Source organism: Haliotis rufescens, unplaced genomic scaffold, assembly GCF_023055435.1.
Source record: "Haliotis rufescens isolate VD_foot unplaced genomic scaffold, xgHalRufe1.0.p SCAF_6, whole genome shotgun sequence".
In the NCBI taxonomy this organism is placed as follows: domain Eukaryota; kingdom Metazoa; phylum Mollusca; class Gastropoda; order Lepetellida; family Haliotidae; genus Haliotis; species Haliotis rufescens.
The window spans coordinates 27,774,319-27,798,343 of NW_025964334.1; the positions used below are offsets into that span (position 1 = coordinate 27,774,319).

Sequence of the window (24,025 nt, forward strand, 5' to 3'; positions counted from 1 at the left end):
TACTAAAATATGATTGAATCATTATTAAATATTGAATTACAATCCTTACCATAGCATGTGCTTGGTCGCCTGCATGTTTCTAAGAGGTTTGTTAAAACAGCTGTACCGTGTACTATTAGGGCAGAACAATATACATGTATTTCACTAAAGAAATAATTAACGAATTACACGTAAACAATACTAGGGATAACAAATGAAGCAATTAGTCTATCTTTAAATTAGAAAAAGGGGCACTGTACAGAAAATATATAAAAAAAAAGCAACAGGTATGAGTTTGCTGCCACAGTTGATACGATACATTTGATACTGCCCATATCACTGCTGTCTGATGAGGAATGACTGAGGAATTCTAGTCCAAGTATGCTTGGTACCTGAAACCGGAATACCGTGATAACGGTTAACACAATGAAACACTCGACAACAATTATTTTTTTAGATAGTTTTGTTTAATTTCTGACAAATACATTAGGTGTTGTGAAGTCTCTCATTACTGGTTCCTCGGTGTAATGGCGAAACTGTCAGGGACTCGGGGGGGGTGAGTTACCGCATCACAGCTAGTTACAGGGTAGGTCAGCAACTTTCACTGTAAACAGAATTAAAATCAACAAATGGTACGTGCTGTTGGGTATTCCGATCCCCTCCCCCCAAATTGGTATATATAATATAACAGTTATTCGGTGTTTGCGATGTACCAATGTGTCAAATGTACGCAAAACGGAAGTCGACATTCCCAGAACCTAATTCAGTGTCAATTCACACAACCCCAGCGTTAGAAATTGGCACTAGTCCTGTAGTCCTTGCCAAAATTTTATATGATAGCAAAGCCCGATGTAACATATATATGGCTGCGTAAAACCTTATTCACTCATTCACTCTATGTTCAAGGTGAACTATCGCTAGTCCCTCTATGAAGAACGGTTATATTGCGAACATTTAAAAATGTGTGTGTGTGTGTGTGTGTGTGTGTGTGTGTGTGTTTTACTTGTAGCAGTCTGTGCACTAGTCCTACAGTCTTTGCCAAACTGTCTAATAGTTAGGGTATCAAAATGGCTAGTAGAAATTTGCCATTTGTAAGGGCTTTGCTATATGTTATCATTATAAGGACTAGTGGACTAAAACTGTTAGTTTCTACTGCTGCAAACCACAAGCCGCAGTCAATTCGACAACTTCGTCTAATGCTAAAAGGACCCAGATCATCCTGATGGCTTTCGAAACCGTCTACCACTTCTTGCAAACTTCTCAGAGGACAACAAAAGAAAAGTATTAAAATATTACCAATGTCGATACCTCCGACATTACTTCTGTCGATCCCTCGGTAAAACCTTCCTGGAAACGCTCATGTAATGTGCCACTACCCGTCCAAATACACGGGCTCAAACCGAAGCAATGGGTCGCGAGTGGGTCCAAGTCATTTATCATCACAGAATGGAGATAAAATACCCTGGATACACGAGGGTAGACATTTTGAAAAGAATAGTTGGATTCTGATTCAGCAACTTGGCTACAGACAAATATCATCTGGACATTTGTACGAGGGGTGTTCATTAAAGATTTCCCCTAAACCACTTAGGGTTATCATATTTGGTTGAAGTTTCACATGTGTAATGATACATGTATCTATTGGTTATGTCTGAATTTGCAGCACCGAACTTTTGATCTTACCACTTTTACAGGTGTTATGATCGAGTAGGGTGTGACAATGGAGCCAGTAGAATACCCAGCAGTGACTAGGTTTTTATATTTGAAAGGTCGCACGCCGAAAGAAACTTTCGATGAACTGAAAACAACTTATGGGGAAGATGTCCCATCATATGACGTTGTTAAACACTGGCATCGCCAGTTCAAGTGTGGTCGGACATCTGTGGAAACAGCTGCAATTCCTGGTCGCCTCCATTCAGCCATTGATGAGGACACTATCCATCAAGTGGAGACCGCCATTTTGGCAGACCGACGTATAACTGTTCGCCAGTCAGCACAAGATGTCAAGATCAGTGTAGGGTCTGTGGAAAAAATCATCCATGACAATTTGAACATGCATAAGGTGTCTGCACGATGGATTCCCAGGTTGCTCACACCTTTCCAAAAGCAGGAACGAGTCAATTGCTCAAAGGATCTTTTTGACATGTGCCAAAAAAAACCAGGTCAACATTTTTGACAGACTTATCACACAGGATGAAACATGGGTCCATCACTATGATCCTGAGACTGAAGTTCAGTCGATGCAATGGAACCTTGTGGAGTCACCACCCCCAAAGAAGGCACGTGTCCAACCCTCTGCAGGCAAGGTCATGCTCACGGTGTTTTGGGACCAGCACGGAGTAGTGATGATGGATTTCTTGGCAAAGGGTAACACAATTACAGGAGCTTATTATGCTTCACTGCTGCGGAAATTGCGGGACGCTATCAAGCTTAAGAGACGTGGTATGCTGACCAAGGGTGTCCGTCTCCTGCAAGACAATGCTCCAGTACACAACTCTCGTGTTGCCCAGACAGAAGCGCGGTCCTGTGGCAATGATATCCTTCCACATCCTCCTTACTCTCCTGACTTCCACATCTGTCCAACCATGAAGTCATTTTTAAAGGGAAAACGTTTCAAAGATGATGAAACACTGATTTCTGAAGTCAAGTCCTGGTTTGAGACGCAAAAAGAGCTTTTACAAGCGTGGTCTCCATAGTTGCATAAAACGATGGGAGAAGTGTGTAACTCTTGGTGGTTCCTATGTGGAGAAAGACTAATACCTATGCCGAGGTCCATTCCACTTGGTCCATCGGAAGGGGGTCAGGGGAAATCTTTAATGAACACCCCTCGTATTACTTCATCATCATTTTAACAAAGGTATAACAGAACATATCTGAATGAAATTCAAGACCAGAATTAGTCAATGGGATGAATGATTAAATCTTACAAAACAAATTTGAAGAAAGCTAACATCAATACATGGTCATCATGTTAGAGTTTTGCCCCATGCTGTTGCCATACACGTATATATGATGTCAGTAGGTTACACACTGGAGATGTCATTAAGATGTGAAACTGAAATCTATTTATAGTACACTGAATTGTCACGAAGAATGAACACAAGAATGAATCAACAGCAGTATGAGATTAAAGGGGGTCCTGGGGTCATCATTATTTCTATCAAGGAACCATTTAACCTTTAACATAATCATTATGAAGGGAGTCCCATCAGACTAGACTTGTATGCCTAATTTTGATTATATTTTAAGTTGAACGGACAGGCTTTTCACTTACTATCATATGGAACATATACACACACAGGACCGGTAATGTTTCTCAACGTATGTGTTACTCACTGGCGACGATCTTTTTAGCTATTGCAGAAGCTTTATAGCGCCTCATCACTCTGACCATGTGCCATTGCCTCCTTTTCAAAATCCACTGGTTTTTCCAGCCAATGATTCGACCCATCCTAGCGAAGTTCTTCTTATTTAATTTGTTACCCTGCAACACGAGGAAGATACAGACCATATTGCTATGTTGTTGTTTGTTTGTTGTTAAACGCCAGAATGAAGGCCATATGAAGGCGGTCTGTAAATAATCGAGTCTGAACCAGACAATCCAGTCATTGACATCATGGGCATCGATCCACGCAATTGGGATCGATGACATGCATCAAACCAAGTCAGCGAGCCTGACCACCCGATCCCGTTACTCGCCTCTTAGGACAAGCATAGTCGCCTTTTACTGCAAGCATGGGTTGATGAAGACCTATTCTACCCCGAAACATCACGAGTGGAAATAGGCCTTCTTTTCATGTGGCAGGATAAGCCTACCACAGTGTGGTAGGCGGTAACAAGCATGGGTTGCGGAAGACCTATTCTACCCCTTGTGCTATGTATCAACAAAGGAGATCTATTGACATGGAATTTGTTCGTCCCTTGTCCTTGCTCTACCCAAATTGAATATGCTTGAGAATTAAATTGCAGTTGTTTGTGTGTTGCTTAATGCCACATTCAGCAATATTCCAGCTAAATGAACGAGTTCTGGACCAGACAATCAAGTGATTGATATTGTTAACCTCGATTCACACAATCGCGGCAACATGACACACAATCAACCAAGTCACCAGACTGACCACCCTATCCATGTATTCTTTCAGTGTTAACAATTGGCACGGTTCCTATAGTTCTTGCCAAATTGCCCAATAGTTATGGTATCATAATGACTAGTAGAAATTTGCCTTTGATATGGGTTTTGCTATTCGACGTTATAAGCGCCCAGGGCGCTCTCAAAATTTCGTGGTTTATGCTGCCTGAAATGTTTATGTACGACAAATATATTTTTCCAGAATTAAATTCCCCATAATTGAGGGTGCATATCACACATGATTGTGTATTATACGCGAATAAATAAGTCTTGTATACATTGATCAATTGGAAAGGGTGCTAATTGGGATTGTTCACTAGCAAATATAATAGCAAATATTCCCGTGGGCGCTTATTAGAGCGGGGCGCTTATTACGTCGAATACGGTATGTTATCATTATAAGGACGAGATGAAACTTTTCAAGAAAGGATACTTACTCCCAACAATATAATCTTTTTGGATACTTCAACGTAGTTATGGCACCAATCCATCAATCTCTCTCTGTTGTAGTATAGTAGAGTTGTATATTGCGGAGGGCTGTTTTAAGAGGAAACACATATTTAGAATATATTGCGAATGGCGAATATTTAAATGACTGCAACAATGCTGGTGCGACATATAATCTTAGCTAACCCAACCAAGAAACACTTATCGAGGTTGCTGTTCGGAGTTACGACCCTTGGTTGTGCCAAAATGCTTCGACATGCATCACTTAGGGCTTTCCGTCTACATTTAGCTGAGACGCCGTGATATAACTAAAATACTGTTCAGATCCGGGTAAGACACAACATCGAGAGATGGTGTTTGTTACCCAGCCCTGCGCGCAGCATAAAGAGGATAAAATAAGGACTGGTCGACTCGGGGACAATGTACTGTCCGAGTTGGGTATCCATGTTAAAACTGCGGCATAGTATCTCAGTGGACTGGCACTATTAAACCGGCTTTAGTCCGGACTATTTAACGCAGACACATACACTGACATACACTGTCAGTGTATTATTACACACACGCCGTTATACAAGTGGAATTATCATGAAGGACGTTAAACCCATTGTGACCTATTACTGCTAAATAATGATTTAGCATTTGTTACTCAATTTAAATCTAATCAGCCCCAGTAACCTCAGTTGACTCAGTTCAATAACATTTAAATCATCAAAAGCACTAAATCCAACGTCAGCTTCGAGATGCCTTAGGAATCATGACTTTCTGCTGTGGGGTCTTTGCAGATATTCATGTTGTCAAAATAAAAACCACGAAAAGGCACGAATACATTTTTATGTCCACAAATGAAATGCAAATGATTCACACGAATTCATTTTAATACTTCATTTTCAAAAAAATATCGTACTAAAATAACTCACGTTATTGGATATCCAATCTTCTCAATGCGTTTTTTGAATCTATCCGTCCTCGAATCCAAAAACTTTATCATCGCTACCTTCATTGCGGCTGCATCTGCAAGTGAATGGCAAGAGTAGTTAGGGACGGGATATGTATTGTAGGTAGGGGTGACGGTGAGATTGGTTTAAGGACTCTCATATTTGCTGAATCCACAAGTAGTTCTCATATAATATTTTGTTTATTTGAAAAACTCGAACAAATAAATAAATGTCCAGTCCCTTAATCAGTCACATTGGTAGAACACAAAGATTAAGAAGTTACTATAGTTGAGTACCGCCTGGTATCTACCAATACGACACGTATCACAATACTTACTGACAATACCAACAAATATGGAAAATTGTGAAGTCACAGAAATATAACTCTAAAACCTCTGGATTCATACATTCCTTTTTATTATCTCAAAAAACAAAAACTTGATTAAAAAATACAACAAGAACAAAATAGTTTTAAATGAAGGGATTGCAATTAAATGTAATAATAGTTTAATAAGAAGCACGTCCTCAGTCTCCGCGTCCTCGTGTTCTGCCATACTTACACTTTGCGTTATGCTACTTCTGTCATTACGGTAGGTATCTCTATCAGTTTCTGTCCAATGTAGAGGGAATCACGATTCCCCAAACTGACGAGTCAAGTATCGTCTGTACCCTAGCATCGAAGATATCGTTAAAGCCCTAGTAGTTACTAAACAAATACACAGACTAGGGATATTATATCAACACTCAGCAATATTCCAGCTATATGACGGCGATCTATAAGTAATCGAGTCTGAACCAGACAATCCAGTCATTGACATCATGAGCAATTGGGATACGATGACATGCATCAACCAAGTTAGCGAGCCTGACCACCCGATCCCGTTAGTCGCCTCTTACGACAAGCATATTCTTCAGTTCTTCTCTGGAAACGACTCCTACCTCCATTTCAACTAAGTCTAACTTGTCTCATTTGAAAGAGGGAAAAATAAAATGATGAAAACTCTAATTAGCAACAGGCATTACCTTCAGCTCAGCCCTTGGTTAATCCCCCCACCCCCTACTACTGGCAAAATTAAAATTTTGAAAAATTCCCCAAAGCACAGGGCACCACTTCAGCCCTGGGTTAATACATAACCTAGGTGCCGTTGTACAAAACAACCTTAGCGCTGCGACTGTCGTAGGTCTATGTTAAGGTATGGGATTTGCTTCCCTTGGGCACGCCAGAAACCTATGATTGTGGGTTCGAATCCCGGTTTGCCCCGATTATGTTTCTAGGTTTGTCAGCACCATACCCGTGCTCGTGGGTTTCACCGAAGTGGTAAACGTCTGAGACCTGCATCACTTCGGGCTTTCCTCCCACATAAGCTGACATGATATAACTGGAATACTGTAAAAAGCGGCCTTCACTACTCTGGTTGTATTGAGCTAAACTTATTAACTACGGTTTTCCATGCTCTGTTTTTCTAGTAATCTGTGGATAACCAGCATTCTAGTGATTGTCTAGTTTAGGTCAAATACGTATTTACTATTGTGAGTCGAGTTACACTTTTGGTCAAGTATCTTTTTAATGATTTTGAGTCTAGAGCAGTGTCAGAAACTCAGCAGAGTAAATAACCAAACTAAGAGACTTAAGGGTCTGCATCACTTCGCGCTTTCCTCCCACATTTAGCTGACACGCCGTGATATAACTGGAATACTGTTAAAAGCGGCGTTGAACCCAACTCACTCACTTTGTACAACGGCACCCAGGTTTGGGTGAAAAGTCCACTTCACCACCCCGACCACCATCTGCTGAACGTTTTTTCGAGTTTACGGACGAACGGAGTCTGACTAGGCTTCGACTATAGTAGCGTATTCGACTTAAAAAGCGCCCAGGGCGCTCTCAAAATTAGAAATAGGGGGCTCTTATTAGAATGTTATTTTGGTGAAAAACACAGTTGAAAGATAAACTTCGTGGTTTATGCTGACAGCCTGAAATTTTTATGTACGACAGATATATTTTTCCAGAATTAAATGCCCATAATTAAGGGTGCATATAACACACGAGTGTGTATTATACGCGAATAAAAAAGTCTTGTGTACATTGATCAATCGAAAGGGGTGCTAATTGGGATTGTTCACTAGCCAATAACTTAGCAAATGTCGCCGTGGGCGCTTATTACGTCGAATACGGTATATGCTGGGGGAAGAGAAGAGAGAAGGAAAATAGCTATGCATTGTATTCTATAAATAGAACTCACAGGTCAGGTCAGGTCAGACTCGCTGATGTGGTTGATGCATCATTTCAACAGCAGCATGTCATCGTATCCCAATTGCGTAGATCGATGATCATGATGTCAACCACTGGATTGTCATATAGCTGGAATATTGTTGCGTTAAATAACAAACAAACAAACAAACATCGAAATACTAACTTTCCTTCGAGACCGTGGATTTTTTGTCCGCCGCACATATTGCCATCAGCAAAACACAGAGAAGCACCAAAGACCTCATACTAGAATTAAAACAAATATTTAGTTATTAAGCAATGCGTGATACAGAATGGAAAGTGCTGTGCCTGCATCATATCTTTTATCCTTCATCTTGCGCAAAACAATATTGATGTTGACTTCCAGAAACAAAATGGCAGGTCAGCTACTAGGAGCTTACGTTGATGCAGGATCGATTTTAAAAAAACATATAATAGCCAGAATAGATATATTGTTTCTACAGAAGTTATAGGGGTGATGGGTTAGCCCAGTGGTTAAAGCGTTCGCTCGTCACGCCAAATACCCGGGTTCGATTCCCGACATAGGTACAATGTACCCGTGAAGATCCGGGGTAGAATAGATCTTCAGCAACCCATGCTTGCCGTAAAAGGTGACTATGCTTGGCGTAAAAGGCGAGTAACGGGATCGGGTGGTCAGGCTCGCTGACTTAGTTGATGCACGGTCATCGGTCCCAATTGCGTGGAGCGATGCTCATGATATCAGTAACTGGATTGTCTGGTCCAGACTCGATTATTTACAGACCGCCGTCATATAGCTGGAATATTGCTGAGTGCGGCGTTAAACCACAAACCAAACCAATCTGAAAATATAACTGTGGACCAGTGTTGATTGACAGTCCAGTGTAGATGGGATCTGGCAGAGGCCCTCCGCTTGAACCGATTTTAGAGATGGGATGGTTGTTTTCCTTTTATTAAGGTAACTTATACAGTTAGAAAATTTAAGCCAGAGAAGACACTGTAACTATTTTCATTTAAACGCCTTTGTATTGACCTCTGTGGTAGTGTTACTTATGATGACTGGTTAAAATAGGGAGGAAAGATCCTGTAAGTTTCAACAATGACCACGTGTCTTCATCTGTTGATTTTCTCCCCCTCGCACTTCTGGGATTGTTTTCAGTAAGGTCTCCTTTCTGAATATATCTTAATAAATTTACAAACGGTAAAACTGTTTATCCCAGTTATGTTACAAATTTCACAACCACTTTTGCCTTCAGATTTCAAATTTATGATAAGTTGTTTGTGGTAAGGGTCAGATCTTTGCCCCCATATTACTGAAGTAGACGTCATAACTAGAAAAAGAGTTATGTATGCATTCAGTTGGCATTGACAAACCCCCAGCTATACTATGGCGGCCATTTTGTGAACATTTTGTGTATGTATAATGATATGCCTACTTACGAAATACAAAGATTTTAAAAGATTTCTAAATAATTATGAAAATGTGTTTTAAAAATTCCTAACTGTAAATTATAACACTAACATGTTTATGTTATTCGGGCTAAATCATAAGAGGGAGGCACGTTCTGTCCTATATTTGTTTGCCTGCCATAGAGCGTTGGCGTTCCTCGCCTGCAGCCGTTAGGGGGCGAATGGTGGGGTACCAGTCAAGCTTTATCCCACCAATTTCCTCATACAGAAAACGTTGAAACGTTGACCTATTTTCGTGAAGCAGGTCTGTCCGTCGAGACGGTCGGGAACAAGCCTACAGCATATGCTATGCGGGAAATGACCCAGGTCATTTGGTGGTTCATGGTTAAAAAACCGCACTCACTTTTAACAATGGCTGCATGTCTCCACTGATCTGCTTTATTTTCCCCCGCCCAACATAGAAACGGGCTCCGTCCGTCCGTCCCGTTTCGTTTCCGGAGCATAACTCATAAACCGTTAAATATTTTTTCTTGAAACTTTGCAGGTTTGTCAGGTACATGCTGAACTGGTGCCTTTTGCTTTTTAGAAATTTTAGGAATTTTTATTTTTTACGTCTCCATGGCAACAAGATGGTCTTAGGTTCCAAATTCTGCAACATTTTCATGTAATTTAGGCTTGTTCCCCTGCGTTAACAATCAATGCAGCTTATACAGGGGAAGAAACTAACATTATTGGTCCACTTATAATTTATATAGCAAAACCCTTAAAAATGGCAAATATCTACTAATCCGTATGATACCTTAACTATTGGGCGTGGCAAGGACTGCAGGACTAGTGCCGTTACTGTGCCAATTTCTAACCCTGTTATACGGCGGCCATTTTAATATGGCACCTGAGTGTATGTGGGACTCGGTGGTTTTTTTAAAGCTTATGTACATATTTTAAACCATTTTTTCATCCTCATATAACTTTCTCAAACCGAAGACAAATACAGCACGGCGCCTGTCGCCATGCTATAAGGGGAAACAAGTAGGTATCGTAGGCAGTTAAACTGTTTGGCAGGGTATAGGTTTTAACAGGGAATTTATATGTCTTATATATTCCCTGAGTTAAATAAGTTAAATATATATAGATAAATATTCACATCGTTGCCCAAATCAAATTATAACAGCAGCTGGGCTACTATTACTATGGCCAACAGCACAGAGTCATGTGCAGGTCAGTGGCTCCTAATTAGTGCCAGAGAATGGCCGGTTGACCACTGAAGCTTGACATTGTGGATGAGGTGCGGGATACTGCAGGCTGACCAGAGAGGTATCGTATTCGATACGTGGCAGCTGGTCAGTGATTTAACGAGATAAAATTAGAATACGTTCTGTTAGTGGGTCTTGACCTTCGGACAGCGGCTAGGCAGTTTGGCTCTCTGACGCCTCTGATATGCTGCCTGGTCATGTCTGTTTCTCACATTTACACATTCACAATTCACATTTACTTTGTTGCTGCATTGACATAACAAATATATTCATTCAATTAAGCACTGTATGTATGCCGTTGTTACCAGTATAATTGTCAATAAATAATTTTCAGAAATGTATATGTCTCATTAATTGATTAAATATCCCGAAAGGTGACAAACATAATCAGTCACAAAACATGAACAACACTGTGGAAGACCCCAGACGGTTGTCAGCGTGAATCAACTGTTTTTGTGTCTTCTGAGGACGGGTTTTTTTTCTGAAGGAAAGTACCGCTAAGCGATCTTTCGGTCACCATTTATGTAAAGTTTAGGCAAAGACGTTGCGGACAATGTTCGCAGAGATTTTATGTTTAAGATGCAGTGAAAGGTGCCAATGATTCATACAGACTGTGTTACTTATGTCAGTAGGTGTGCTGTAGCCAACTTTATAACCAATGTGGTGAAGATAGAGGTGGTAAGATGCTAAATCCGCACGACACACGTGTCTTGACATCGTTTTATTCTGTGTTTGTTTGTTGCACTCAAAAATATTCCAGCTATATGACGGCGGTCTGTAAAATAATCGAGTCTGGACCAGACAATCCAGTGATTGATATCATGAGCATCGTTCTACGATCGTTTTGATTGGCACTAAAAATATTCCAGCTATATGACGGCGGTCTGTAAAATAATCGAGTCTGGACCAGCCAATCCAGTGATTGACATCATGAGCATCGTTCCACGATCGTTTTGATTGGATAACCGTGACCTCTGTCACACCGGGACTACGTTTTTTCATTCATAAAAAATCGCGAGACGTCATTCATTTTGCAACTACAAAGCAGAACAGAAGCAATCTCAAGAGAGCGAAAGATATTTACAAACGCTTTATTAAACCAAACATGAAAGTCACACGCATCAAATTCGGTTTGCGTTCTACATAAGTTATGCATAGAGCTTCTATAGACATTATATAATCGAGCTATAATGCATATCCATTTACAATTTACGACTACCGATCACTGTCGCAACTATCAATTTGATTGAACGTAAAAGGATAAGCGTGGTGAAATATGAAGTCAGTTTAAACTGTCTGGACAGATGTCTTGGCTTACTTGGTTGTAAGGTTGTGTCTCCTCGGCTGTGCCATCAGCGTATTTTGTGGCACTGTTTCGGGAGTTGTTTGTTCACGACTGCACGACCAGATCACCCAAAGTGAACAATTGCGATATAAATCATTCGAAAACTCCGTAGAAGTGTGCCTGGCTTCTGATTATGTGGTACAAAATAGTCCAAATGTGAACAATAACATTCCCTATCTCTAGAGTATAACGTTACGAGAAGATCACGGTTGTCCTTTCTTATTCCGGTGGTGACCTTGCCTTTCTTTCGAAGCAGTGGTGACTCTGCAAAACTCCACTGCCCACAAGCTAATTTGCATATCACGTGTTCTCTTGTTTGTAAGCAAATCCGCTTTTTCAGAAATCAGTAAAGAACGGACTAATGCAAGTATTTGGGGGCGCTTGACATATTGTTTTGCATAATTATATGGATATCCCACTGCAACTGCGACAGTGAGTTGCATGACAATATAAATTTATACATCAAAGTGACCGTATCACCAGCTCTCCGTGGGGCTTCGATGACAGTAGATTTTCACGTATTTGGATACTTTTTTAATGAATCGTAAGCGCTCTTTGACATTTGTGTGTGAAAATGTGTAAACTTGTCAAACATGAAACGGATCAAAAACATATGCAATAACCTGAAATGGACTGTGAAAGATGTGACGAATCGTCACATGGCGCTGGCCTGTGGATGAGATGATGCTGGCTGACGACCGCAATGAACTCTGGGTAGGAGCGTGCGCGATAATTCGGCTTCCCTTTGTATCGTAAAACTCTCGGCCCCAACAAGGGCGGAGTTTTAGACCATACTTTTCACGTCTAGTTCATTTTTGGGGTCGCTTTCGCTAAAAAAAATGCCCTCTAAAGAATTTCGGCGCGCTTATATATAAGCAAAGCTTTTACGGAAACCTCCGAAGTGGGGACCCAAATACTGCAGTTGACCCTAAACAGTTTTCATAAGCTTATGAATACATAGTTGCATAGGATTTTATCCTTTTCCAACCTTTTCCTAATATTATTTGAGGTTTTTGAATATTGGATCTAAAGTTGATCAGTCGGTGCAATATGCGTAAACTGAAAAATGGCGTCACATTTGAGGATAGAGTCTAACCCATGTGCATTATTTATTGACAGTATGATGTATCATGGATTCAGGAAATGTAGAACAAGGGTTTTAATTCACACAGTGTAGCCTATACATGGCATACATGCCGGAAGATATATTGCAAATCAATTCTACTTACTCCCTAACTGAAGAGTACATTTTATAACATAGGCTGTCCGGAGTTATCTCCCCTAGACCATACCATGAATTCGTTAAAGGGGAAGTGTACACGCAAAAATCACTTTCTTTCTTTTTCTAAACAAAACGCAATTTTAGAATTAATTAGTATCTGTGTTTGAAAATATACACTCATTTTTTTCCCAGTGAAAGTAGGAAGCTCACAATAGTGTGAAAATGATATGCCGTTATGAGGCCTTCGTTTTTCGAGCTAAACAGGCCTGAGTTATCCCCCTTAGATTATGACGTAATTGGTGCCAATTCAACTGGGTCCCTGTCTATTCTCAACGCAAAAGATATCAAGTACCAGTTTGCGGTAAAACAACATGGCCTACGACACACTCCGGCGCAGTGGTGACTCAGCATAACACTATGCTGGCTGGCATCTGAGACGCTAGAATCACACACCTAGACCTACACAACGTGAAGCGGCTCTAACAAAGCATGATGACGTCATAATGTTTATCAATTGGCACCAATGACGTCATATTGCAAGGGGCATAAGCCATGGTGTTTTTGTTGTGGAAATAGAACACTTGGTAAATGTGAAAAATATAAATCGTTTTAATGCAAAAAATATGTTAATTAATTGTGATATTTTTATATTTTTGTCTATGACACTTCTAGGTTAACACTTTTAATGTGGAAAAAGTACAAGAAAAATAGGTTAATTTCCGTGTGAACTTGCCCTTTAAGCCATCAGGAGTTATCTCCCATAGACCACTACAGTGCAAGCTCCTTCATCGCTGCCACCAGTGTGGGCGCGTCCATTACAAGATTCTTGAAATTTGCCCTCCAACCCCATATGTAGTAACGTTTATACTTTTGTTTATGTCTTTGGGAATGCCATCATATTTCAATTTGAAAAGGTTTACGACTGACCATGTTTTCCAGATGAATTTACTTTGTTGTTTTGAAAATCAGATTGGTTCGAGATTGCAGACAAACGGAAAATCAACCAACTTCTCCCTTACATTCTTACTATATCAATTACACGATAGTTTTAATGAAACAGAAATTCAAATTGACAAACGAAGCAAGTAATTTAGCAGAGATAAGTGTATTCGGCGTCACGACAGTTGTCACTTGTTTGTAAACATAACGGTCCTTCGGTTGCGAGTTCAACTCCAAGCATGGTTGTGGCCACCTATTCACAGTGGGCAGTTTTGACTGGTGGCAGCGATAGTATAGAGAGCTCCGCGAACGGGCTATCGCTGTGAGGAGCTTGACTACAGTGTACATAAAGACATAACACAGTATTGTTGTAAAAATGACACAGATGTGTTGGAAATTTAGTACTGCTGTATTAGTAGCAACAAGCAAACATGGGGATGGGTATCGGTATTCAGTCTACTAGAATACAGTAGATCTATACCTTCCGCCATAGGGCCTATTGGTCAGAATTGTGGAATGTGAACGAACACACATGCACACACCATCTTCAAACTATCCTACGAGGGATGGTCAATAAGTTCATAGAACATTGTATCTAAATGAACCCAGCAGAAGATTTGATGATTGTATCGTATTCTGGCATCTTTCATACCAGTGTCTACAAGAGTATAGGTGGTTACACCCATTAGTAATGTTACAGTACTTATTTGATGTGAGGTACCCTTGTTAAAATATGGATAGCTCCAAAACAGTCAGCGTTAGAAATTGGCACTAGTCCTATAGTCCTTGCCAAACTGCCCAATGGTAAAGGTATCAAAAGGACCATTATAAGGACTAGTGGACAAAAACTGTTAGTTTCTAACCCTGTGAGTATAGGGCTGTGATCAAATTTCTTACCAAAGAAGGAGTAAATGCTCACACAATTCATGAGCGCATGATTAATGTCTACAGTGAGGATGCTCCTCAATATTCCACCGTAGCAAAATGGGCTGCTGAGTTTAAAGCCCCACCCTGACTATAAATAGCCCGCAAGGTGGCGGTGTTTCAGTTTCGAACAATGACTGACAATGTAAACACAACAGAGTGTCGGGAGACGTTTTTTGAAAACCATAAGGGAACCAGATCACCATTGACCGTCAAACTTCGTATCAACTTGAATGACAAACCATGGATACAACAAATGGCTCCATATCAAGATATAAGTCAATAGATTTTCTGTAGTTTTATCATAAAAAATCGTATCGATCGTGTTTGGCGTCTGCATCAATCACAGTGGGCGGAGCTTATTTACGGTTGCGCTATAAATAGCAAAGCACATGGTCATGTGTACATGTGACACATTCAATGCATTTGTGGTCAAAGTGAATTGTGTTGCATATTTTTACGGCAGAACAGCAGCAGAACATCAGTTTCGGTTAATGTAACAGTAACGATATTTAAATACGAAATTGACGACGCGATTCTTGGAGTTCAATCCGGAAATTACAGATATTTGTTTAGTTTTGGTCATTTGCATTCAACAGTTAGATTTGTGCCACACAATAATCAGTTTATATTTATAAAACCTAAATTATTACACAGATTTTTCAACTAGTGTTTAGGAAGGGGCCTAATTTGAAGCACCAGAAGTTGCGCCAATATTTCTCAGCTTGACTACAATAGATGAATATGTCACGTGTATCAACATAACAATGCACATAAGCAACTGGTAAATAAGTAACGAAATATACTTGATGTTTTGACCTACTGAAGGCGTATCCAGATAATATTGTACTTACGATAAACGAAAACTCCAATACACATATTCCAAGACAACTTTAATTATGAATTTCCTTTTCTTTCACAGAATTTTCACACACAAAACTGAGTTTGATCATTAGATCCACACTTGTCCCATGTATTTTTTGTTCGGGGTATTTGGATACACTTCGACCACAAGTTTTAAAATATAATCTGGGATCCCTTTCCCGTTTGGTCCACACCACCGATCCTTCATCTGCTGCAACGTTTATTTCCGTTTCTTCAAGTCCAAGTATCTACGATCTCTCCAAACATTTCGTTTATTTAGCTCAGTCCAGAAGCAATGTGTTCGAATCGACGAATTTCTGCAACATGGTGGCCGCACCATTCCCTAACTGCGATTAACTGTGCCGTGTCACGCATGGTTGACAAAAGAAATGTGAACATACATATTCGGCTTCATCTGGTTCCACAATGAAATCTAGCTGTGACACTGATTCACTAATCCCAAGAATCGGCACTGAATTTATCAAAGTTTCTGTTGCACTTGCAAAGGCGGGAAGAGAGGCGCCATCTTGTCGATTCGAGTTGTGAATCGGAATGATGTCATCTTGAATTGGAACTTTCTCCACGATAGAGTCACCAATGTCATAATCGAAATTACCTAAGGCTCCCTGATTATCTCGAACAATTCTTCGTCAAATTAGGCTTCACATGAAAATGTTTTGTTGCTCATATTGAAGATAAGCGAAATTGCAAAGTTCTTGACAGTTGTAAGCAGCAACTCGATGCGCTCATGGCGCGTGGTTGCTAGGAGATCGCGTGGACGGAAAGGCGAAAATAAAAAGTTTTAGAAAGTAATAAAAGAAATGCCCAGTGCAATCCAAAAGTACCATGTACAGGATATTTAAAAAAAAAAATATTCACGAAAACAAATCTTTTCTAAAAATGCAAAATAATTTATTAATTTATCCCAAGGTCGTAACCCTGATCACGAGGTGGGTATTCGGAAGGAATCTTTGAGATGACGCCGTGAATGAGGCCGTGTGTATTACTTTGTTGAAATCAGCTGCCCAGGAATGTTGAGGCATTGACATTATGACAGATGTTCGTCATGGATGGAGAGAAAAATGTATCTGAGAGAAACATTGTTGCTTTGAGCTTCGAGACAAAACATGTGTTAATGCCGAAGTAGCCAGCGACCTGAATGTAAGCTTGATGAAAGTAATGTTGAAACCCATTTTCACGCACATGACACAAATATTTATCTGAACATCGTTTCGAAGTCTGTGAGGCTGTCCGTATTTGAATATTTTTATCTCCATTCCGACGTGAAATAATATAATGTCTTCGTGTCTCAATGTTGCTGCCGCTGTGGAAAATAAAACCGATCTAATAAAAGAAATACTACTAGATCTACAATTGCACCGTCATAAAAGAACCAGGTCAACTTTATCTTTGTTCCGTTGTTTATTAAATATTCGTTTCCGAAGCAAAGCGAATCGATCTAAATCATAAATTAATTCATAGACTAGATTCTAGTACCAAGTGTTGAACCTTTTTTTAAAATGTCATCAAATATAACTTACACAATTAATGAAAGACATTTTTTGATAAGTCATATAATATATTTCGTCCGCCCGGTCTCTGATTAGTTGAGGCTTGAGGGGAGAAACACATACAAAAAAAAATATGGATAGCCTTATGCAAATGACACTTGGCATGCCAATCAACAGGGATCTGGGTCACTGGGACCCGCCAAGTTTCACGGATCGAGTTACTTCGGCATGAGGAGCTTCATCGGACAAGTGAGACTTTGCCAAAATACATTGCTACTGGGCAATGAAAAAACGACAAGAAACTACTTTGATCACTTGAAAATATTTTTGACCATTACCAGGGTTTTTTTACACGATCGTTGTCATCCAGATTCCAGATGAGGCAAGACGAACACAACGAAGAAAAACATTGTTGAAATCACCGATTACTGTATACATTGTGAGAAATGCTATTTATAAACTGCAGATATACCGTACACCACAGGATAGCGATTGGTGCCCAAACACATATTATGTTTCTTCATTTACACTGCTCATATGCATCATGACAAATGTATTTCGTTCTAGTCCAAAGATCTAGAACTATAATTGGATAAATTGTGGACATTCCACGGTATCATTTTATGAAGATGTGAAGACGACATGGCAGGTAGGTTTTGAAACCAAAGACGTACGCGTTTGTTGAAAAGTCTTGGAATCGTTTGGTAGATTTATATTACCATTAAAACTTACGTCCTTGTTGTCAAACGACCCACGTGAGTGGGTGTTTACATGACGTCACCCGTTTACGCATTAACCAATGAAATGTATGTGTTATCATGACGTCATATTGACCTGTCAAATCACTTGTATAAGCTCCGCCCACTAGTGCCTTTTGAAATCTCCATTTGCGACAAAATGTGAAACAGTTAGGGCAAGTCACTCACACGGTCAGGTAGTTTGAGCAATCACGCATGACTCTTAGTCATTTCATATGAAAAAAGTAGCAGTTATTCGTCTGAACGGGCGAGTATGTAGGACAACCGGTAAACAAGAAATAGCGGCACAGATATGATGCGAACGTGCCCTGTCGATGACTTCGGGCTTGGCCATTCAATGTTTAGGTTATGACCATGAACCTCCTGCCCATAAATATACACTATACCAACTTAATATTAACGATTATAGCTATCTTTCCATATCTTTGATTTGAATATTTTCTGTAAATCAGCATCATAAACAAAAAGACAATCTGCACTGTCGGTTGGTATGTAGCGCCGTGCTAAATCGCCATGACACACAGTCGATAAACATATGCAATACTTGAACAAAAAACTTCCGTGACCGACTAAACGTTAGTACTCTTACGCCAATAACTGTACAGTGGGGACAAGTAAACCTTTCTGACCAGTCAGATCAGATTTCTTTTTCAAATTGGCTGTCTGATATAATAATAGTTACGTGTATGTGACATGGGTGCATAATAAAAAATTGCCTTCATTCGCATGAAGTTCAAAATGGCAGAAAAGGATCGAGAAGCGCGGTAACCACATTACTAATCTCGCCATATTTCGCAATCCGTAGCACTGCATAAAATATGAGTTACACGATATTAACGTTGAGATGATTAGGGTGATGATGGTTATTAATTCATTCAATGAACGTCATAAATGTAATGGAAATATACACTGTCGTTTTCTCATGTGTACCGACCATCCGCCATTACCGATAGTCGATAAAAATATACAAAACATGTAAATAAACTTGTTCATAAAGGAGTGAACAGAACTGTATTTACGTGAATAAGTATACAGTTGGGAAAAATATGTCTTTCTGACCACTCAGGTCATATTTTTTCTTATGAACAAGGATTTTGTCGGAAAATATTTACGTGCATGTGACATGGGTGCATGGTCCCGTGGCACCAAGAGGGGTTAAGCGCGGACGTACATCACTTGAAGATGACCCACGGTCTTGCAAACCAGCAGATGTCATCACAGATGAAATTGTGGCCAAAGTTCAAAATATAATTATGACTGATCGCCTCATCAAGGTGGATGAAATTGCCTCAGAGTGTGTTATTTCTCATGGAAGTGTTTGCAATATCATCCATGAACGTTTGCATATGTCTAGAGTGTCTGCCCGATGGGTACCCCGAAATCTGAATGCGCAAGATCGTCACCAACGAGTGGAATCAAGTCGAGAGCTCTTGGACATTTATAGGGCAGATCCAGAGAATTTTCATGCTCGTCTTGTGACTGGAGATGAAACCTGGATTCATCATTGGGATCCAGAAACCAAAAAGCAGTAAAAGCACAAGACATCTCCGCCGCCAAAGAAGTTTAAGACTCAGCCATCTGCTGGAAAGATCATGGCCACCATTTTCTGGCATTCCAAGCAGGCCACAAAGTTAACAAAAATTCAAAGGAGCCACTTGGCTCCTAAAACATTTTTTCAAGGAGCCAAATAGAATTTCAAGGAGCCAAGACAAAATGTAAGGAGCCAAAAGTAATGACTTGTAATTTAACTGAGCTTCTGCTAACAAAAAAAAAATCAATTAGTTTGAATAATCAGTTTTATATCATGAACAACAACTGTTGACGTGTTGTTGAAGCTTTTGAGTTTTTCAGACAAACAAGCTTTAGAACATTGTGTCCGTAACATCATCTGACAGTTTACTGGTGCCAGTTGCAGGTTTTGGTTTCGATGGTGTCGGGTTATAGCGAAAACGGCACCTCAGCAAAACGTCACCGGGCGAAAACGGCACCTCGACTCGAGCAAAAACGGCACCTTATTATTTTTTTTACCTTGGTCAAATGAATGATATTAAACTTACATTGTAACTTGCACAGGCCAATAATTGTGAGATGTTAAAACAAGTTTACATTAGAAATTAGCCTCTGCTCCAACTATAATCCAACTTAGCTTATACGCAACTCTACTTATGGTGAAAACATAACATGCTTTGACGAAAGATATCAGAAATTAAACTCACATCGTCTCTTACAAACACAAATAATTGTGAAATAAAACAAATAAGAAATTAGCCCCCTACTCCAATTTACTCACCGACTTTTATTCACTATACGCTTTGAAGTTTTAAGTACCTTTACTCAATTTAAGCTGAAACTGTATTTAAGAGGCCTAACATGGTGCTGTCAGATCACAATTATTCACAATGGCCTTTCGATGTGTTGCATGCGAGAAGAATGACAGAAAAAAAATCAACATGCTGTATCATGTGATAACTGTGACCAGTGGAACCAGACTTTCTATGGCCCGTTATAGAGAAATTTGCCGTACTGACTTCCCTTTCCGCTGTGTGAAATGCGTAGCTCACGTCATTGAAGAGGTGATCGGTAACTTTCATGTCAGTTTCCAATCAGAAGATGCTGAAGAAATGAGAGTACTAAACCTATCGGAAATTCACATTACGGCTTCAGATGTACTCAATACATCAAATACCATGTAAATAAACCCTATATATTACTACACAAATCGTTGTTATCGTTATTAAACATAGAGGTTCCGTATTCGCCCGACACATAGTGTGCCGTTTTCGCCAGAGAAATCGGTGACATTTTGCTGAGGTGCCGTTTTAGCCTGCACCCAACGTGTCGACAGACGACGAAACTTCCGTGTCAGCTTCGCCATTCAAAGCATTCCGTATTATCTTGAGTATACTGCGCATTTATTTCCAAAAAAAACCGCAGCTGTGTAGAAGGGGATGCGCATTATACACGAAATAATGAGTTTTGATTTTTTTCCCCCATGGAAAGACATTACCGTGAGCACGTAACACCGGAAATACCATGTCAACAAATCCATACTGAAGTACGCAAATAAATCATTTAATTACACTGTCTGACTATAAAAAGTGTTCTTTGTATATCTGGACTTATGTTAGTAACTTATTTCATTAATTTTATTCAAAATTACTTTTAATATTGTTTTAATTTATTTCGGCAAAATCGTGTGTGAAGCGATCGGAAGATCTTACTAACGGTTATTAAGAGAAACCACGGTCAGATTACCACTATTGACGCCTTGAAACGAACTTTAGTTGACAGAGAATGGATACATTTGTCATAAATGCCATACTTTGACTCGTTAAAAGTCATATTTGTTTTTGTTGGACGATTCTATGTCAACTCGTAATTCTCGCGATCACGTGCACGGGAGCCTTGACGGTGACTGGTCAGACTGTGTGTTCCATGTAAAACCATGTAATACCCGGTAATAGCAATCAGCTGCTTCGCTGATTTTATTATTATTTCAAATATGTTTAGTAAAAGCTGCATCTAAATTAACAAGATATTGGAATATATTATTCCTGATAAAAAGTAGAAGTTTCAGATACATTTTTTGCCGATCCTTGCATTAAAACCCTGTAAAGTTATATCATTGGGTGTGGCTTGACTGAATCACCGGTAAATTCCAAGAAATTGTGTGTACAGCTGATTGCTGTGTCCGGCTTAGTTTACGAGAAGATACACATGGTAATCTTAATCCCTGGATATAAAACAATGCCTAGCAGAACACAAAAATACAATTTAAACCGTAAATCAACATGTCTCGTGATTTTTTATCTCAAATTTCATATTTGTACTGACCAAGTTTCTCATCACCCGTTCGTTTGCCGGACTTCGCTTAAGGGGTAGATATATCTACGGTGTAAGTTTTTTTCTGCGCTTGGTAGATCTTTTCGATTTTTTTTCAGGGGTGGATATTTAAAAAAAACTTCACTTGCCATCGGACAAGTTTAAAGACAATTTTCACTTGCCCTGATTTTATTTTTACTTGCCCAAATAATTTCAAAATAAAACTTCAAATAATCAATGGATCTATGTGTTTATCTCTTTCAACACCGTAGGCCGGTTTTCCGGCCAAGCCGTAGTCACGTCAAAATAGTATATATTTGTATGGACCTACCTATAATATCATTCATTTATTAAATCTATCACATTTCACAGTGTCTGAAATACGTATTCCATATCAATTTATCATTTTTTTTATCAATAAATCAAAAAATTATTCACTATTTCCCGCGATGTTATTGAAAATGTAATTCTCGGACACACATTTCAACAACGGGTCCACATCGAACATGTCAAAGAGCAAAATAAAGACGTTTTAAACAAATCTTTAATATATTATACAAAGTAATAAATAAATTCAACAAAAATATATCTAAAAGTAATCAAACTTACATCTAAGTTATTATTTCCATCTTTTCGTGCGATCGCGTGTAATGTAAGTCAAATGACATCTCGGCTTTCGTCGCCTTAAATTCTCGGCTCGGACACGATGTTTATTACTAAAGAAAATACGGCATTCATCATTTGCCGATTGACAACGATTTGTTGTTGTTTTGACTTGCGCAAATATAGAAAAATACTTCGTGTTTTTGAACGGCGAAACGACCGCCTTAGCTGTCACCTGGGCGGATGTCGTACAGCGCATGCGTGGGTACTAAACTCTTAACATCGTTAGTGCATTACTTAATAACGGAAAGTGCTTCCTTCATTCCAGGTATGGAGCTTCATATCGAAAGCGAAAACAGAACACATGGCCAACAGTGATTTTGTCGATGTTATTATGTTCTGATATCGAATTTTTTCACTGAAGTTACCGCACTTATATTAAAAACAATCTTTTTTAATATCTTATGACAAGAGATATTTAGTCGCCAAACTTAATTAAAGACAAGGAGCCAGTTGGCGACTGACATGAAAATACCAGTCGCAAAATACAAAACTAGATCGCCATGGCGACCAATTTAGTCGCAACTTTGTGGCCTGCCAAGGTCGTCTTAATGATAGATGATAAGCCACCAAAGAAGACAATCACTGGTGCTTACTATGCAGATCTAATGAAGAAATTGCGAAATGTAATCAAAGAGAAACGGCGCGGGATGTTAACTGCTTGTGTTTTGCCTCTTCACGACAATGCACCTGTCCACAAGAGTAGGCTAGAGTTGCGCAAGCCGCCATTCGTGAATGCAAGTTTGAACGATTGAATCATCCCCCATATAGCCTAGTCCAGACCTGGCACCAAGTGACTATTATCTGTTTCGAAATCTCAAGTCACACCTGCGTGGAACGAGATTTGCCAATGATGACGACCTCATTGCTGCTACAGAAGATTGGTTTGGGGGGCAAGCAGAAGACTTCTATTTTCAGGGAATTGAGAGTCTACAGCATAAATGGGAAAAGTATATTCAAGTGCATGGAGATTATATTGAAAAATAAAAACATGAAACTCCATTTACACCTTGTTATTATATTGAGTTCTATGAACTTTTTGACCATCCCTCGTAAATGTAGCCAGGTAAGTAAATGCCATTTCAAAGGCTAATGAAAATGGATTCTCACTGATGAGGTTTCCAAAATTAGGCCCCCTATCGAACTTCTATTTTCGAGTAGAGAATGACTATGTTGTTGTCAAATTTTCAATGTTTTAGGATTGTCTTGCTATTCATTTTTAAGGTTTAATCGTATTTAACCACACGAATGCAAGTGGAGTCATGTTTTCTGTTCATTTTGAGCTTCATCGCCGTATTAAAAATAGTCACGCTATCACGTGAAGCATCAAAGAAACATGGCAGATGGTATCAGGTATTCTGTACGTGAACCATTAGGCCTCTGTCTCCTAATTAATAATCACAACAATCAACGGAAGGTAAAGTTAAAAGTAGGTAGCTACCTGTTTCCTTTGCTTTCCAAGCCTGATTGATGATATTAGATGATGATTGGCGCCGTTCCTGCTTTCCAGTCGTCGAAGCGCAGAGCGAAGCCGTAACCGTTAAAAAGTATGACGTAGTTCATATTGGCGACCAATCAACGTATTAGACACCAACTA

The 24,025-nt window shown here is 39.5% G+C and overlaps 1 protein-coding gene and 1 long non-coding RNA gene across 2 annotated transcripts; one reads left to right on the forward strand and one right to left on the reverse strand.

The window, feature by feature from the left end:
- Nucleotides 1–424: 424 nt before the first annotated feature.
- LOC124141097 lies at nt 425–24,025 on the reverse strand. Its single transcript, XM_046508997.2, has 6 exons — nt 23,870–24,025; nt 7,905–7,984; nt 5,473–5,566; nt 4,546–4,645; nt 3,316–3,463; nt 425–583 (listed from the first exon to the last, which is right to left on the reverse strand). The coding sequence occupies exons 2-6, from the start codon at nt 7,981–7,983 to the stop codon at nt 555–557; spliced, it is 450 nt and encodes a 149-aa protein (XP_046364953.1). The 5' UTR covers nt 7,984; nt 23,870–24,025; the 3' UTR covers nt 425–554.
- LOC125374687 lies at nt 22,354–23,430 on the forward strand. Its single transcript, XR_007218729.1, has 2 exons — nt 22,354–22,678; nt 22,851–23,430. It is a non-coding gene; the product is annotated as an uncharacterized LOC125374687 (long non-coding RNA).